General features: G+C 39.4%; 1 protein-coding gene across 1 annotated transcript in view; it reads left to right on the top strand.

The window, feature by feature from the left end:
* LOC138102741 (guanine nucleotide-binding protein G(q) subunit alpha) overlaps window positions 1–8,093 on the top strand; it is a 214,959-nt gene extending 206,866 nt beyond the window's left edge. Inside the window, exons 6-7 of the mRNA XM_069000493.1 lie at window positions 1,527–1,680; window positions 7,813–8,093. Of these exons, the coding sequence (XP_068856594.1) occupies window positions 1,527–1,680; window positions 7,813–8,003 (345 nt within the window). The 3' untranslated portion in view covers window positions 8,004–8,093. The remainder of the gene's footprint in view (window positions 1–1,526; window positions 1,681–7,812) is intronic.
* The last annotated feature ends 8,315 nt before the right edge of the window (window positions 8,094–16,408 follow it).

A 16,408-nucleotide genomic window follows, 5' to 3' on the forward strand; every position in this document is an offset into this window, starting at 1 on the left:
GACTCTGGGACCCCCACCACCAAAGACCAGGGTGAAGAAGGACACTTCAGGAATCCACATGGTGGTGATATCTTTTGCTTAATTTCTTTCTCACTCTGTCCCCCCCTTCTCTCTTCCTATTTCTTTCTATCTCTCTACCTCACATTTACTGTTAAATAAAATCTGTACTATTGACTTTGGCATATATTACCGCAGGCCTGGGCCCTAGGGTATATCACCGTGTCCCGCAGCCATAGGGAGGAGGAGGAGGAGAAGATCCAGCAGGCATGAATTGTGCAGCAAGATTGATTTATTTAATTATTTTACAAACTCTTTTATAGACTTTTTTCTTCATAGTCTAATTGGACAAAGGATAAGCCACCCCTTGGGGTGATTGGCTAAAATCCTAAAACATCCATTGTCAAAATATTTTTCTACTATACCATAAACAAGACTTTTCAAGGTTGCAGGTGGCTTGGTTGTTTATATACTTTGCTACCTCTTCTGTGAGAGAGAAAAGTCTCTCACAGACTTGGAAAATAGCAAGAAAATCCTTGCTAGCAGCATTTTTGTATCTACAGGCATATGGTCTAGTTTACACATTAATTCGGACAGAGGCATGTCTCACTAATCAGATCATAATAGCCTGTTTGGTGGTGAAACTCTTGTTTTCAGGAGACATCTCCTAAAAAAAGCTTCCATAGTAGCTAATCAGGCCTGCCTTAGAGTTTTCAAATAATAAAGAAGTAGAGTTAATTCCTGGTTTCCAACTCAATTTGTTCTGATTCTGTATTGCCTACATCGTGTCAGCCTAACAGTTCTTCAGAATTGTATCGAACCACACAGAATTTTACAGTGTCAGGAAGCCCTTGCAAACAGAACTGTATGCTTCACTTATTTAAATTTCCACTATCATGCAAAATGCTTTGCAGGAGCAATTAAACAAGGCTTAAGTAAAGGCTCACTCGATGTTAGAAACAAATTTACCATTTGTAAGATTTTATGTCATAAGCCTTTGATTTGGGCAAATATTCTCAGGTTATCAATGAGTAAATTCTAAATTTACCTGGAACTATTTTAATGCTGATCTCTTTCAAAAAATTAAGGATTCCTTGCATTTAAAGTTCAGGAAACTAATATAAAATAAATAAGGTTCTTGAAACTTGGTTATTATGTCTTGTTGTACATTTATCTCTGCCTTGAACCACATGCATTTCAGTACCCATGAATTTGTTGGCTGATCATAACTGTGCATAGTCAGTATTTACAACAGTACCTGTTATAGGTATGGTGTCCATGGCCTGTGTTCTAAAGAATAATTATGCTTGAGTCATTGAGTTTGCAAAAGGAAACTGCCTGCATATTTAATATACCACATACCTATGAATTGTAAATGAATCAGTTAAATCTTACATTTTGGTAAGAAGATGGAAAATGTGAAATGGATATGTTTATCAACTAAAATGGAATTGCATTGATTGATTAAAAAAAAAATTAAATTATTTTCACAACTGCATAAATGTATCTCTTTTTTTTCTAAATTCCAGAATCGAATGGAAGAAAGCAAAGCACTCTTTAGGACAATTATCACATATCCATGGTTCCAGAATTCTTCGGTCATTCTGTTCTTAAATAAAAAAGATCTCTTGGAAGAGAAAATTATGTACTCCCATTTAGTTGATTATTTCCCAGAGTATGATGGTAAGTATATTGCCACCAGAGCTCACGCCCCATTTAAACTGCAGTAATGACCAAATGTAATAGTGTTGCACATGTTTTGCTTAGAGGTTCTTAGGACAAAGATAATCACCCATTCTTCATTAAACCCATTTTCTTCTTTACAAATTGTACTAAGTACACCAAATGGTTAGTCTGTAGTTGAATGACTTGCTGGTAGTGGTTTTTTAAAAATGATGTGAAAATGAAAAAAATTTTTAAAAATAACAATTTTTCATGCTTCAAAGTTTTGAAGTCACTAAAGTCTTGTGTAACTTTCTAGATTGCTAGGATTTCATCTTATACCACCATTAATAGTGGACAAGATGGCAGTACCTTTCATGTGAAATTATTGATTCTAGATGAGTAATATCATATTAGCAATGGACCTTATTCTGTCCTTGTCCATAAGTTGGGGTGAGGATTTGAACTGAAGTATAAAGCTAAAATTATATAAAAATGCATTTCTCATTCTACTCAGTCTCACATACTCTTCTTTTTTTTTTTTTTTTTAAATTGTGTTTGTGTTTTGTTGTTTTTTTAAGGCTGGAAATCTGAAGATAAGTGTCATAAATTCTCTGTGGGTCTCAGATAAACCAGTATCACTTCTCCCACCCTTTTATTGTACCATTTCTTCTTTGTTTCCATTATTTTAATTTTATGTTACTTATATGAGATTTAATGTGCTTGTCCCAGAAAACATGTGGAACAAACAGCTGCTTCTAAAGAAGCTGTACTTTGAGAAAGTTCTCCTGAGGTGAAAACCTAGGTATTCAAAGGTAACTGAGTGGAGGCTTTGGTAACAAAGAAAAAAATCAAATTCATATAATAACATCTCTTGTCACACCAGAGAGTGAAAAGCAGATTCAAAAGCTACAAAAAAAAGATTAAATCTCTCATTTTCAAAACTAGATAGTGATAGAAGGAAAAAGTTTCATGTTTTTCCTGTTTGAGAGGAAAGGATGTGTTCACAGTGAACAGCCTGCAGGATCAGGCCATACTTATTTATGAATCAGTGTAAGTTTAGTTTTATAGTACTAAACAGAAGAGAATTGACAGTTGAATAGAATATATTCTTGTCTTTTCATGTTAGAAGTGTGACAGGTGCCTTAGATGACATCCTGCAAGTGAGAAGGCTGTATGGGCCCTTTTGTTATGATCACTCAAGTGGAGATACACCTATGTTAAATGCTTGTCCAGAAAAACCAGACAAAATTCATACACAAGAGTAGATGTTGGAAGGGAGCTCTGAAGATGATCAAGTCCAAGCCCCCTGCTGAAACAAGGTCATTAGTGCCTGCTTCACAGGTATATGTCCAGATGGCTTTTGAATATCTCCAAGCAGGGAGACCCTACAAACTTTTTGGGCAACCTGTCCCAATGTTCAGTCACCCTCACAGTAAAAAAGGGGTTTCTGATGTTCAAATGGAAACTCCTGTGTTTCTTCTTGTTCTGTAACTGGGCACCATCAACAAGAGCCTGGCTTCATCTTCTTTGCATCCTTCCTTCAGGTATTTGTACACATTGATAAGATTTCCGTCTAAGCCTTCTCTTCTCTAGGTTAAACAGTCCCAGGTTTCTCAGCCTTTCATCCAGTCATTTAATCATCTTTGTGGCCTTTGGCTGGACTTTCTCCAGTATGTCCTTGTCTTCTTGTACTGAGGAGCCCAGAACTGGACACAGAACTCCAGGTGTGGTCTCATCAGTGCTGATTAGAGGGGAATGATCATGTCCCTTGACCTGCTGGCAACATTCCTCCTAATGCAGCCCAGGATACCATTTGCCTTCTTTGTGTCAAGGGCACATTGGTGGCTCATGTTCAACCTAGTATCCACCAGGACCCTCAGGTCCCTTTTCTGCCAAGTTGCTTTCTAGTTGGGTGGCCCCCAATATACATTGGTGCCTAGGTTTGTTACTCTTCAGGTGCAGGACTTGGCACTTGCCCTTGTTGAACTTCATGAGGTTCCTGTCAGCCCATTTGTCCAGCCTGTTAAGGTCCCTCTGGATGGAGCCACTCCTCCCAGTTTTGTGTCACCAACAAACTTGCTGAGGGTATACTCTGCTCCTTTATCCAGATCATTAAAGAAGATGTTAAATAGGACTGAATCCAGTATTGGCCACTGGGATACCTCACTAGTTACTGTCGTCCAACTAGACTTTGTGCCACTGATCACCAGACATTCAGCCCATTTTCAGTCCCCCTCACTGTGTGCCATCCAGTGCATACTTCATGAGCATCCCTATGAAGATCTTATGGGAGACAATGTCAAAAGCCTTACTGAAGTCCAGGTAGACAATATCCACTGCTCTCCCCTCATCTACTAGGCTGGTCATTTCAACATAGAAGGTTGTCAGGTTTTCAGTCAGTCAGCTCAGAGAAACCCTCTTCTCCTTTGCCATGGGTAAGGGAAACAAAAAAAGGTTATGGACAAGCAGGGCCATAGCCAGTAGGCCATACCTGAAAGTCTTTTAAGTGTCTTACTCTAATTCTGCAGATCTTGCTGGACTTAACCCCTTAGAGAAGGTTATGGTTTAATTTGATTTCTTTTGGTGGAAAGATGGGATGGATGACTGTTGTGGTTTACTCCCATCTGGCAACTTAGTATCACACAGTTGCTTACTCACTCCTCCTCCCTTCTTGGGGAGACAAATCAGAAAAAAGGCAGAACCCATGGCTTGAGATAAAACCAGTTTAATAATTGAAGTAAAATATAGTAATAATACTAATGACAATAATAACAATAATAATATTAATGAAAAGGACAGAATAAAAACAATTGATGTACAATAAAAGCAATGAACACACAATATAATTGCTCACCACCCACTGACTAGTGCCCATCCCATCCCCAAGCAATGATTGGCCCCTTCTGGCTAACTTCCCCCAGTTTATATACTGGGCATGACGTTTCATGGTGTGGAATATCCCTTTGGCTACTTCAGGTCAGTTGTCCCAGCTGTGCTCCCTCCCAGCTTCTTGTGTACTTCCTCACTGGCAGAGCATGAGACAATGAAAAGCCCTTGACTCAGGGTAAGCACTGCTCAGCAGCAATAAAAACATCAGTGTTATCAGCATCATCCTCATACTAAATCTAAAACACAGCACTGTACCAGTGTAGTGGTTTTACCTTGGCTGGATGCCAGGTGCCCACCAAGCTGCTCTATCACTCTTCTTCCCAGTGGGACAGGGCACAGAAAATAAGATGGAAAACAACTAGTAGGTTGAGATAAAGCAGTTTACTAAAGCAAAAAAAGAAAAGTGAAAGTTTGAGCACACATAAGCAAAAGGAAAAGTTAATCTCTACTTCCCATCAGAGAGCGATGTTCAGCCGCTTCCCAGGAAGCAGGGCTTCAGCACGCATAGCAGTTGCTCCAGAAGACAAACATTGTAGAATAATGAATGCCCCCCCGTTCCTCCTCTCTCCCTTAGCTTTTATATCTGAACTGACATCATATGGTATGGAATATCCCTTTGGTTAATTTGGGTCAGCTGGCCGGGTTGTGTCCCCTCCCAGGATCTTGCCCACTCACAGCCCCTTGATGAGGGTAAGGAATGTTAGAGGGACAGGGCTGCTCAGCAGTAGCCAAAACACTGGTGTGTTATCAACACCCTTCCAGCTACCAATGCAAAGCAAAACACTGTGAGGGCTGCTAAGGAAAAATGAACTCTATCTCTGTCAGACACAATACAATCAGCTACTAAGAAGAAAATTAATTCTATCCCAGTCAAAACCATGACAGTTGCAAAGTCTTTGGCTTGCATAGGTCGCTGTGTGTCCCTCTCTGCTGTTCCAACACCCTGTTTGGAGATGTTGAAGACGGACACATTTGGAGAACTCATCAGAATTAGGTATCTCTCAGCTGGATCACTTTTCCCATGTGGGTAGTACAATGGAGAAAGTAGCATAGGGATGAGAAATGGTAAGCAGGATGGCAAACTGGACTGATTAAACTAAGCAGTTGTACTGCACAGTATGTCATAACAACATTGGATGACTGAGATGTGCTCAAGTGTCAGAGTATCACATGAAGATATGCTTTCACAGATCATACTAAAAGACCAACTCAAAGACTGGAATGAAGTGCTGGGAGTGAGGAAAAAGACAAAAAGTGGCTATGTTTGGGAAGGAAAGAATTAAAAAATATCTATCTGTGGGAGCACACTCTCCTCCAGAGTCTTCAAAGAAAATAAATGATGACAATTACCAAGCTAATGTAGCCAAGCTAAATTGTAGTGCTTTTTATACGGGACTTGACTATCATATACAGAAACCCTTTTAAGACTGCTAAAAAGGGAGCTAAAGACAAGAAACCTACTGATTTGTATTATAATTCTTTTCCAAGATTATTTAGATTGTAACCATTTAGCATTGTAAATCTAGCATTGGTTCATTCCCTTTTTCTAAATACCTTAGATGGCAAACTTTCTTTTTAATCTCAGTTTTCCGTACTTGAATTCCAGTCAGAAAAAAATTAAATTACATTATAATAACCACACATGTTATTAGGCAAGCAAAATTTGGATATGGGCTTTGAATAGTGCAGTAGATTTTAAAAGAGGGACAAACCTGCGTGTGCCTACCCACTGTAAAACTGTTTAACAAAATTCTAGGAAGTTGATAAAAACAATAAATGGCTTATTTTGAAGAAATCATTGTCTTTGAAAGTGTTTGAGTCTCTTTTGCAAATATTTAAACTTCTTAAGAGTAAAAAAAATTAGTAAGGATATTAATTTTGCTGCTGTTTCTATAGAATATGTGATGAAGCTAAAGGCTAGAATCTGTTGTGTTTAGAAATTTTAAAAATTTTGAAGTCCTCTTTGCCCTAGTTCAGAGAAATTATTATGTTTACATGTCCTTCTCTACATATCAGAAAATGTGTAGTCTGTGTATGTCTATATATGCACATACATATTCATGTGCATACAAGATACTGTAGAATCATGTTCTCCTTCCACAAGGCTTTGCAACCAATAGATATCAGAAAGTATTTTATCTTTTGTGATTCCATTGTTACCTAATTTGTGCATTTATCCAAATTAGAAATGTTTAATTTTTTATTTAAATATTAAAAATAAGTTTTACTGTGCAGTCATTGAAAGTTATGTGGGCACAAACTAACTCCCTAAGTACAGATTTCATAACCATTGAAGGACAGAACTATATAACAGCTGAGCGCTGGTATTTATATTGTCATATAACAAGAACAGGACTAATGAGGAGATAGGAGGAAGAGGCACAGCAAGCATACATGTTCTGTAGAAACCCACATTGCAGAAACAGGAGAACAATGGAATAATGGCCTATGAAAATTGCACTGGAACAGTATATGTATATACAGTATAGGAAAAAATAACTTGTGTCTAATGTTCCTACTTCTGTGCTACTCTTGTCTGTGAACATGAACCAATCCTCACTCCTATATATTGGAAGTTGTTATTTTGCCTTCTGCCTTATGCAAAGCAGACTATGCAGTTTGGTTACATAGACTTTGTGTTCTGAGAATTACAGACTTTGTTTAAATTTAATAGAATTGTTATATATAATTTAGAAAATTGATTTGTTAGAACATTAAGTTTTGCAATTGAACAACTTCAACTAGCAAGCATGTATATTTTACTATCACTAAAGTAAATTAAATTCTGTTGGGGACAGTGTCAGACCAGTTTAAGATGTAACTTGGTTATGCTACATTTTAAAAGAATGTACTTAAGTATAGTTTAAATATAGTAGACTGAAAATGGGCCAAATCTATTAATTTTTAATATATTTATGAGTATAAAGCAACTAATTCTTCTGTTGTTCATTTTGTGGGGTCATCAAGTTCATCTCTCCTTTTTTAACACCTTATGGAAGAAAGAGGATAGTCAGCACAAAAAGAACAGCTCTTCTATGATCAACTTCTGGAATTTCCTTCAATTTTTATTTTTTAATGGTTCCTACTGGGAAAAAATAGTATATGGTAGTATTTGTTAGTAGAATTTTTCCCTTCCTCTCTTATACAAGGATCACAGACTGAGTCTTTCTTCTGTTTTCTGCTCCTGAGGTTCCTCTCCTAAATAAGCTCAAATGCTGAATTGACTTTAGGAGAAACTGACTTTTTCTTCTTAATTATCAGGACCACAACGGGATGCACAAGCAGCACGAGAGTTCATCTTGAAGATGTTTGTAGACCTGAATCCAGACAGTGACAAAATTATCTACTCCCACTTCACTTGTGCTACAGACACAGAGAATATACGCTTTGTCTTTGCTGCTGTTAAGGACACGATTCTACAGTTAAACCTGAAGGAGTACAACCTGGTCTAACTGTGCCTAAGAGGCCCTCCAAGACCACCTTTGCGTGACTGAAGATGCACAAGAGGGACTGTATTATCTGTGAAAACAAATTGCATAATACTAATTTATTGCTGGCCTGCACTCTGTGAATGTTCACAGTGTTTTAGTTAATATTACGATTTTATTTAAACTATATGGAGGAAAACCAAAAGATGCTGAAGTACATTCACAGTACATTTTCTTATTTTTAGGCAAAATCTTGTGACTCAGTGGGTTCTAAATTCTCAGTCATACACTCACAAAGGATAACAGGTTTTTGCTATTGAAGCAAAATCAAGCTGGTTTCCTCTTTCCTGGACCCTTTCTCTCCCTCCTTCCTCCCCCCTCTATGTTTTAAAACTACAGTGGCCATTTTACCACTTGCATTCCTTGATAATATATTTTCTGTTGAGTTATTTGGTCAAGAAAATTGCTATCATCAGAAGTGAAGCTATCAGTCATTAAAATTTTACAGAATGTGCTTTCTCTAAAGGATCAAAAGTACTGATAGTATGATTTTTTTAATACTTAAAATTAGTGTTCTCATTCTGTCTTCACTTCTGAGACTAGAATATTGTGAATTGCAAAATAGAAATAGTTGTGTATGGATTTAGAATTTAAACATACTTTCACAGTTCAAAAAGATGTATAGAAGACAGTAATGAAATAATTAAAGACATAAACCTCAGATGTTCATAGAATATAATAGAATCTCTTTTTAATTGCCATGTGCCATTATTTTATCTTTTCTTTATTCACGAATGACCAGTAGAAATGTCATGGACACTACATTCTCCCCAGTGGCTACAGCCTGAAACAGGGGTAGGGGTTTATTTTTCAGTTGTGTGCATTTTTTCTTAAGTTTGAGCTTTTTTAAAGTGTGTTTTTCCACAGTAGAAAAAATATTTTTTGTTGTATAAAATCTTGCCAAATATGGCTTTTTATGAAACCAATACTTTTGAAACATACGATACTGATTGAAATGCCAAACTAATGGATTGGGAATTGACCTGATTGAGTCAACTGCCAAATGATAAACATAGTTTTAACTCATATGTTCCTGTTTTTATTAAGTGTTCCATTTTGTAATGCCAAAAACAACGTGAGTGTGAATATGCTACTCAGTATACGTGTATAGAAGACAGTTTAAATCTCTCCTTATGTCAGAGATGGCATGAGATTGCATACAATGTTTTCTCTAATAATATCAAAGCACCTTTGTATAGCATGAAATTATTGATGAATGATCACATTCAGAAACCTTTCTTGATAAGGTTGCCTCTTAACCTATTCACAGACATTTTATAAGTTTCATGCAAAATAGTCTCTCTTGTTCTTTAGAAAGATTTCTTAATGCAAATCACTCTTGAAATTTAAACATGCAAATTTTTAATAACAAAAATGTAGCACACATCAATGAGCAGCTTAGCTTGAAAGGTATTTTTTTGACCAGGTGCATGATTGCTAGCACACCACAGAGAACTCTGAGGTCGGACATAAATGGATTACTTACGTTGCCAAGTAGCAATAGGGTGCACTTAGCACAGAAATTGCTGCCTCTCAGCAGCAGCAAAGGAGAGGTGGAAAAACAATCTCTTATTACTTCTGTAATAAAGTTAACAATAAATACTAATGAGATGCTTTTCATCCTTAACACTCCCCACTCTAAAACAACATTAATAAGAATAGTTGCTAGTTTTTGTTCCCTCATAAAACACCTTATAATTGGAAACTGATTGTAGGTATAGTGCAATTATGAATGCTATAATCATTGTACATACATATATATGCCAGCATCCATATTGTCTTTATATTCATTAATTTTTGGCAAGTTGAATGTGCTGTGTTGATATGTATCTATGTAATTGTATAATATGTCTTATAGCTAATTCACATTTTTAATAATGTTATTTTATTTACTTTTTTAAGAGAAGAATGTAATTTTTTTTCAGTTTATTCCTGACTAGTTATTTGTTGTTTTTATTTTAAAAGCAACAAAAAAGCTTATCATAGTACAGAATTGTACTAGCATTTTGCTATATAGAATCATTTGTACATTCCTGAAATTGGAGACATACAGAAGACATCCATAATCAAAACAATGCTTAAATCTTGTCAGGGCTTTATACAGATGTAGAAGCTGTTTTTGTTGGAAGAATTTATGCCATTATATCTAGGATTAGAATATAAGCTCTTAAATATCAATTTGTATTTGGCAGATTGAATTTCAGTTAATTTTACCTTTCTAATAGCCTTTCTTAGAAAAGTGAATTTAGAGACATTTCAAACCATTGAACATAAATACTAATAGGTATACGCTATTTCCCTAAAAATATAATAAAAAGATACCAAACATCAGATCAGTTAAACATTAATTCAGAAATTACAGAAACCATAGATCTAACAACCTAGTTGCTAATGTTAAAAATTTTAAGGAGTTAGAAAAATTTGTTTAATAAAGCTAAAACATGTAGTTGAAGGCTATAAAGTGACACTGATATTCTAAATGCATCATCAGAACAGCTGTTCTTGTTATATATGTAATTATAACATTGGCCCTGATCTTACTTATAAACATAACAAATCTTCTGTTTTAACCATTGACTCTGGAGCGCGTGATAATATCCCTTCTTTCAGCCTGTGAATGCATTGGCCACCTTGGATTTAGTGATATAAATAGAACTGTAGGGGGAAAAACAGCAAAAAAAAAAAAAAAAAAAAAAAAAAAAAAAAAGCCAGTGTTGTCTAATGAAGATTTGGGTTTGTTTTATTATGGAATATTGGGGGGGGAGGTGTATGGGGTTTTAAGTTTTAATACAAAAAATTTTGTATAAAAACAAACCAAAAATTTACTCACGTTTTATAGATATATTGAGATTGCAAAATTCAAGTGTGTGTGCCACTGGGCTACTTCTGGTATATTTTAATCGAGTTGAACTTGTGACAATGTTTAGATAATTTAAACATATTCTGAAAAAATATAGTCAGCATGCTAATGCAAGCCTTACATGATTCACCTAACACAGCATTGCAGTGTGACAGTGTTTACAAAAACATTTCATTTTTAAATGACAGATGTTCTCATTTGCAATATATTCCATTGCTGTTGCTGTTTTAATTGGTGATTTCCACTATGCATTATAGTGCTTGATTCTAGAAGTATGTGCCTCTAACATGAAGCTGAAGGCAAAAATAAGACAGGAACCCTTTTAATTTTGCAAAGTTACATTGTTTCATTGAATGTCATAAATGGGAGAGGAGAGAAGGAAAACATATTGGAAAACTGTATTCTAGGTGTACAAGAAAGCTGTAAATATGTTTTACAAAAACCTTAAACTTGCTTTTTTCACTAATTAGCTGGCACTTTGTTGACATACATAGGATGATGAAGCTATAAGGGCAGTTTACTTTTATAATTCAGACTTGATTTTCAAGGTAATCTGTAATTTTAAATCATACTGCCACATGATTGTGAAATGCTTTTAAAAGTTTGAAAGTGGAGAAGAGGCTTTATGCTGGTTATCACTCAGAATTGACTGCATGATTTGCAAAAACTTTAAAAGGTGATAAAAGGGCTGCATATGAAGATATTGCTAGACTCCGAGCTTTTGGTTATGAGATGCAAGACTTTCACATTGCTCAGCTTAATGGCCCTTCCCTTGTTATGCATTCTTCACAAAATAATGAAATAATAGGAGAAAACAGAGACGCTAACCCATATGGAAAAGAAAAATAATGCCCAAATAATTTATTATATGTGCTTCTGGTATTGAAGGTCTGTGCATGATTATCCTGCATTACATTAGCAAACTAATGAAGTGTGCACAGTATATTAACAAGGCCTACAAATTGCCTACCTCTAAGAAATCAATAAATTAAATATGTTTTGGAGAGTGTCACAAGTAAGGAAATTAAAATGGCCTGTTGTAGATATTTAATAGTTATTTGAGACATTCACACTTTTGCAGATAAAGTCCCTCTTTGGACATAAACAACTAAGGTTGTATGTCCCTGTCCAATTTGCTAGTTTAGTAGAGATAATGAAAAACAATGTATTTTGATTTGAAAAGAACCACTGATAGTCCCTCTTTTTTGTTGTTGTTTTTTATTTTATTTACCATTTATCAGTCAAAACAAACATTTTCATGTAATAAGTAATCCATTGAGGGTCATGGTTTATCTAGTTACAAGGATTTTACTGTAACTTTCACTCGAGCTTTTTTACAGCAGGAAAAAAAAAATAGAAAAATCATTTGGGCAAAGTTGATGTTGAAGATAGTGTCAAAAATGCAAGAGAATTCAACCAGATCAATCTTACTCTTGGTAATAAGAATGAGATTGCTGTTTTTGTGGTGTTGGGGGTTTTTCTATCAAAAGATGGTCTCAGATGAAGTCTATTGCTGGATTTCTTATTTATCATGCTGCAGAAAATCCTTTTTTTTGCCAATATATTGGAAGGGGTGTCAGATACATTTTTAAAATTTGCAGTGTTTAACAAAATAAAGATAATATTTGTTATTCTAAAGTGTCATTTAAATGCATGTATTGTGTATTGTTTGGGGGACAAAAATAGGGTCTGGTTTTTTGGTTTTCTGTTTAAAAAACTAATGCATAAATGCTGCTCCTCAACAATCGTGTTGGTTAAAAATACAGTACTTTTCACCATAGCTTTGTACTATAGTATCTTCTTCGTTCCTTGACATTTAGCTTTTCTGAAATATTTTTGGGCTTGTTCTCCCAAAATATTTCTTATGACAAATATTCATCTTGGGAATGGTTTATATCCCATATCCTTTTTTTTGGTTTTGTTTTGTGTCTGGAAATGGTCACTGCCCCCCTGGCTCCGGGAGTATCGCTATGGGTGAGAGCCAGCCCAGGATCCTACGAGGGTTGGGGGCAAGGGGTTACTTCCTTCTGTTGGGGCGATTCATCTCAGCAGCCACGCAGCACAGTGCCTCTGATTAGGGATACTGTTGCTTTGTGGTTTTTGCCTGGTTTTTTTCTTCTCCTGTGACTGGCCTTGCCAGCTTTCTTCTCTGTTCCTCTGCTTGTTCGGGAGCCCAGAGCCAGTGCGCGCTATGCCAGAAGCCCAACGTACCCCCCTGGGGTCACCCCTCTGTGCGGCCCGACCGCAGGACCAGCTATCGCCGGTGAGCTATTCAGGGGAGCGATTCTCTGCCCAGCCCCGCTGTCTTCCGCTGCTGCTTCAGGGCTTCTTGCTACGTTTTAACCCTACACCCGGCCACCCCATGGCTTCTCACATGGCCCCGAAGTCTTGGCTACACTTTGTTTGTCACCCCAGGTGTGCCTGCCTCTGCCATTCCAGCTTGCTGCTTCTGAGGTTCCTGATACAGTCTATTTCGCCATCCAGAGGGGCACCAGGACTGACTGCCTCTGTGAGTTTGCAAAGGAAACCCCTTTTCTCTCTCTTATTTCGGCTCACCCACCACTGGCCATGTGGAGAAAGGCAGCTGAGCTCATGCCACAGCGCCCCCTGCAGCCACAGGAGAATCATTGCACCTGCCCTGCCCAGCTGGGATCCAACAGCGCCCTTGCCGGCTGTGACCAAAACTACACAAAAGGGAAAAGTGCTTGACAGCCTAGAAAAAGCTGTTATTGGGTCTCTGGTTTTTTTGTGTTTGTTGTTGCTGCTGTTGTTGTTTGTTTGCCTTGTTACACATATATATACACTAGTAAAGAACTGCTATTCCTTTTCCCATATCTTTGCCTGAAAGCCCCGTAATTTCAAAGTTAGAATAATTTGGAGGGAAGGGGGTCACATTTTCTATTCCAAGGGAGGATCACAGAATCACAGAATGAACTAGGTTGGAAAAGACCTTTAAGATCGTCTAGTCCAACCTATGACCTAACACCTCCTCATCAACTAAACCATGGCACTGAGTGCCATGTCCAGTCTTTTTTTAAACACATCCAGGGACTGATGCCTGAAGAGGCCACCTAAAAACAGAGACTGGACAAGAATACCAGCCCCAGAGACTAGAGATCCTACCCCAGAGCCTGATCCTGCCCCAGAACCTGACACAGCCCCAGACACTAGAGACCCTGCCCCACAGCCTGATACCGCCAAACAGCCCACCTCAGAAATGGACTACCCAAACTGGGTGGGGGTACTGGTGAAGGGCATGCAGGAGATGCGCCAGGAGATATGCCAGGAGATGGGCCAGGCGCACCAGGGGATATGCCAAGTGCTAGGGGAATACACCTCCTCAGCGAGTGAAAAACCCTCTCCCTGCCCCAAAGAGGGTGAGTCCGATGGTGCAGCAGTGGAACCCACGGATGTTACTGCCGTCCAGGTTTCAGCTGAACCACAAGGACAACCACAGCCAGCAGCAGTCGCCCCTGTGCAAAGGAGGAAGTGAAAGACCAAATCAGTACGACCAGTTAATGATGATGGGGAACCAGGGCCCTCACAACCAGCAGGAGAGCCAGAGCCAGAAATCATCATTGAGTCCCTGTTGTATGACAGTCTCTGTAGTATGTGAAAAGACATTGTGCGAAGGGGGCGTGAGCCTTATACAACGTGGCTGCTTCGGGTTTGGGACCTTATGGGCACAGGTGTGCAACTGGATAGTGGTGAGGCAAGGTATCTGGGATCATTGACCCAGGACTCAGGTGTGGCCCAGATATTTGTGAGGGAGCCAGGGCCCCTTTCTCTCTGGGAGTGGCTCTTAACGAGTGTGAGAGAAAGGTTCGTTCACAAAGAAAGAATGCAGGAGTACCATCATAGAATGCAGTGGAAGACACTCAAGGAAGGGATCCAGCAGCTAAGAGAGGTGGCAGTATTAGAGGTACTCTTTGGGAAGGATGGACAGCATGATAATGACCCCGACAAGGTCAGGTGCACAGGACAGATGATGTGGAACCTGGCAAAGCTAGGGCCACCGCAATACACCACCTTCATTGCAACAATTGATGCTGACAATACCCGAGAAACAGTGGGCTCTGTTGCCAACCGGCTCAGGAATTATGACAGTATGGTCAATGGTCCGCTGAAAGCTCATGTCTCTGCTGTGGTCCAGGACCTCAAAGAGGAGATTAAGGAGATGAGGAAGGAAATGAGGGAGGAGATGAGGGAGGAGATGAGGAAGGTTAGTGTGGCACCAGTGCGAGTCACAGGCCCCCAAGTCAGAGCCTGATGTCCCCCAGCTAGAGAGAGAGGGTACACCCCACGAGCTGAGCTGTGGTTTTTCCTGTGTCAGCATGGGGAAGACATGAGAAGGTGGGATGGGAAACCCACCTCTTTCCTGGCAGCGTGGGTGCATGAACTCAAGGAGGGAGGCACTAACCGAGGGGGTTCCACTAAAGTGAAAGTAGCCTCAGCCTCCCGTGACCGAGCTGCCAGGTATTACAAAAGGGAGGATGATATGTCAGATCCCCTCGAAGGTACCTCGAGCACGTACGCCCAGGGAAAGAATGATAACCAGGGCTAGAGGGGCCCTGCCTCTAGCCAGGAAGAGGCACTGGAGAACCGCGTTTTCTGGACGGTGTGGATTCGATGGCCTGGCACATCAGAGCCACAAAAATATGATGCATTCGTTGATACTGGGGCATAGTGTACTTTAATGCCATCGGGACATGTGGGGGCAGAACCTGTATCCATCGCTGGGGTGACCGGGGGATCACAGCAGTTGACCCTTTTGGAAGCTGAGGTGAGCCTGACCGGGAAGGAGTGGCAAAAGCATCCGATTGTGACCGGCCCAGAGGCCCTGTGTATTCTGGGCATAGACGTCCTCCGGAACAGCTATTACAAAGACGTGGAAGGACTCAGGTGGGGATTTGGGATTGCTGCTGTGGAGGCAGAGGGCATTAGGCAATTGAACACCCTGCCTGGACTATCAGAGAATCCTTCTGCAGTTGGGCTCCTGAAAGTGGAAGAGCAACGAGTACCAATTGCCACCTCGACAGTGCACCGCCGGCAGTACCGGACAACTCGAGATGCTGTGATCCCCATCCACAAGATGATCCGCCAGCTAGAGAGCCAAGGGGTGGTCAGCAAGACCCACTCACCCTTCAACAGCCCCATCTGGCCTGTGCGCAAATCTGATGGGGAATGGAGATTGACTGTGGATTATCGTGCCTTGAATGAAGTGACTCCACCATTGCGCGCTGCTGTGCCGGACATGTTGGAGCTCCAGTAGGAGCTGGAGTCCAAAGCAGTGAAGTGGTATGCCACTATTGACATTGCCAATGCATTTTTCTCCATTCCTCTGGCAGCAGAGTGCAGGCCCCAGTTTACTTTCATCTGGAGGGGCGTGCAGTATGCCTGGAATCGACTGCCCCAGGGGTGGAAGCACAGTCCCACCATCTGCCATGGACTGATCCAGGCTGCACTGGAAAAGGGTGAGGCCCCAGAACATCTGCAGTACATTGATGAC

This window comes from Aphelocoma coerulescens, assembly GCF_041296385.1.
Source record: "Aphelocoma coerulescens isolate FSJ_1873_10779 chromosome W unlocalized genomic scaffold, UR_Acoe_1.0 ChrW_unloc_scaf_1, whole genome shotgun sequence".
Lineage (NCBI taxonomy): Eukaryota > Metazoa > Chordata > Aves > Passeriformes > Corvidae > Aphelocoma > Aphelocoma coerulescens.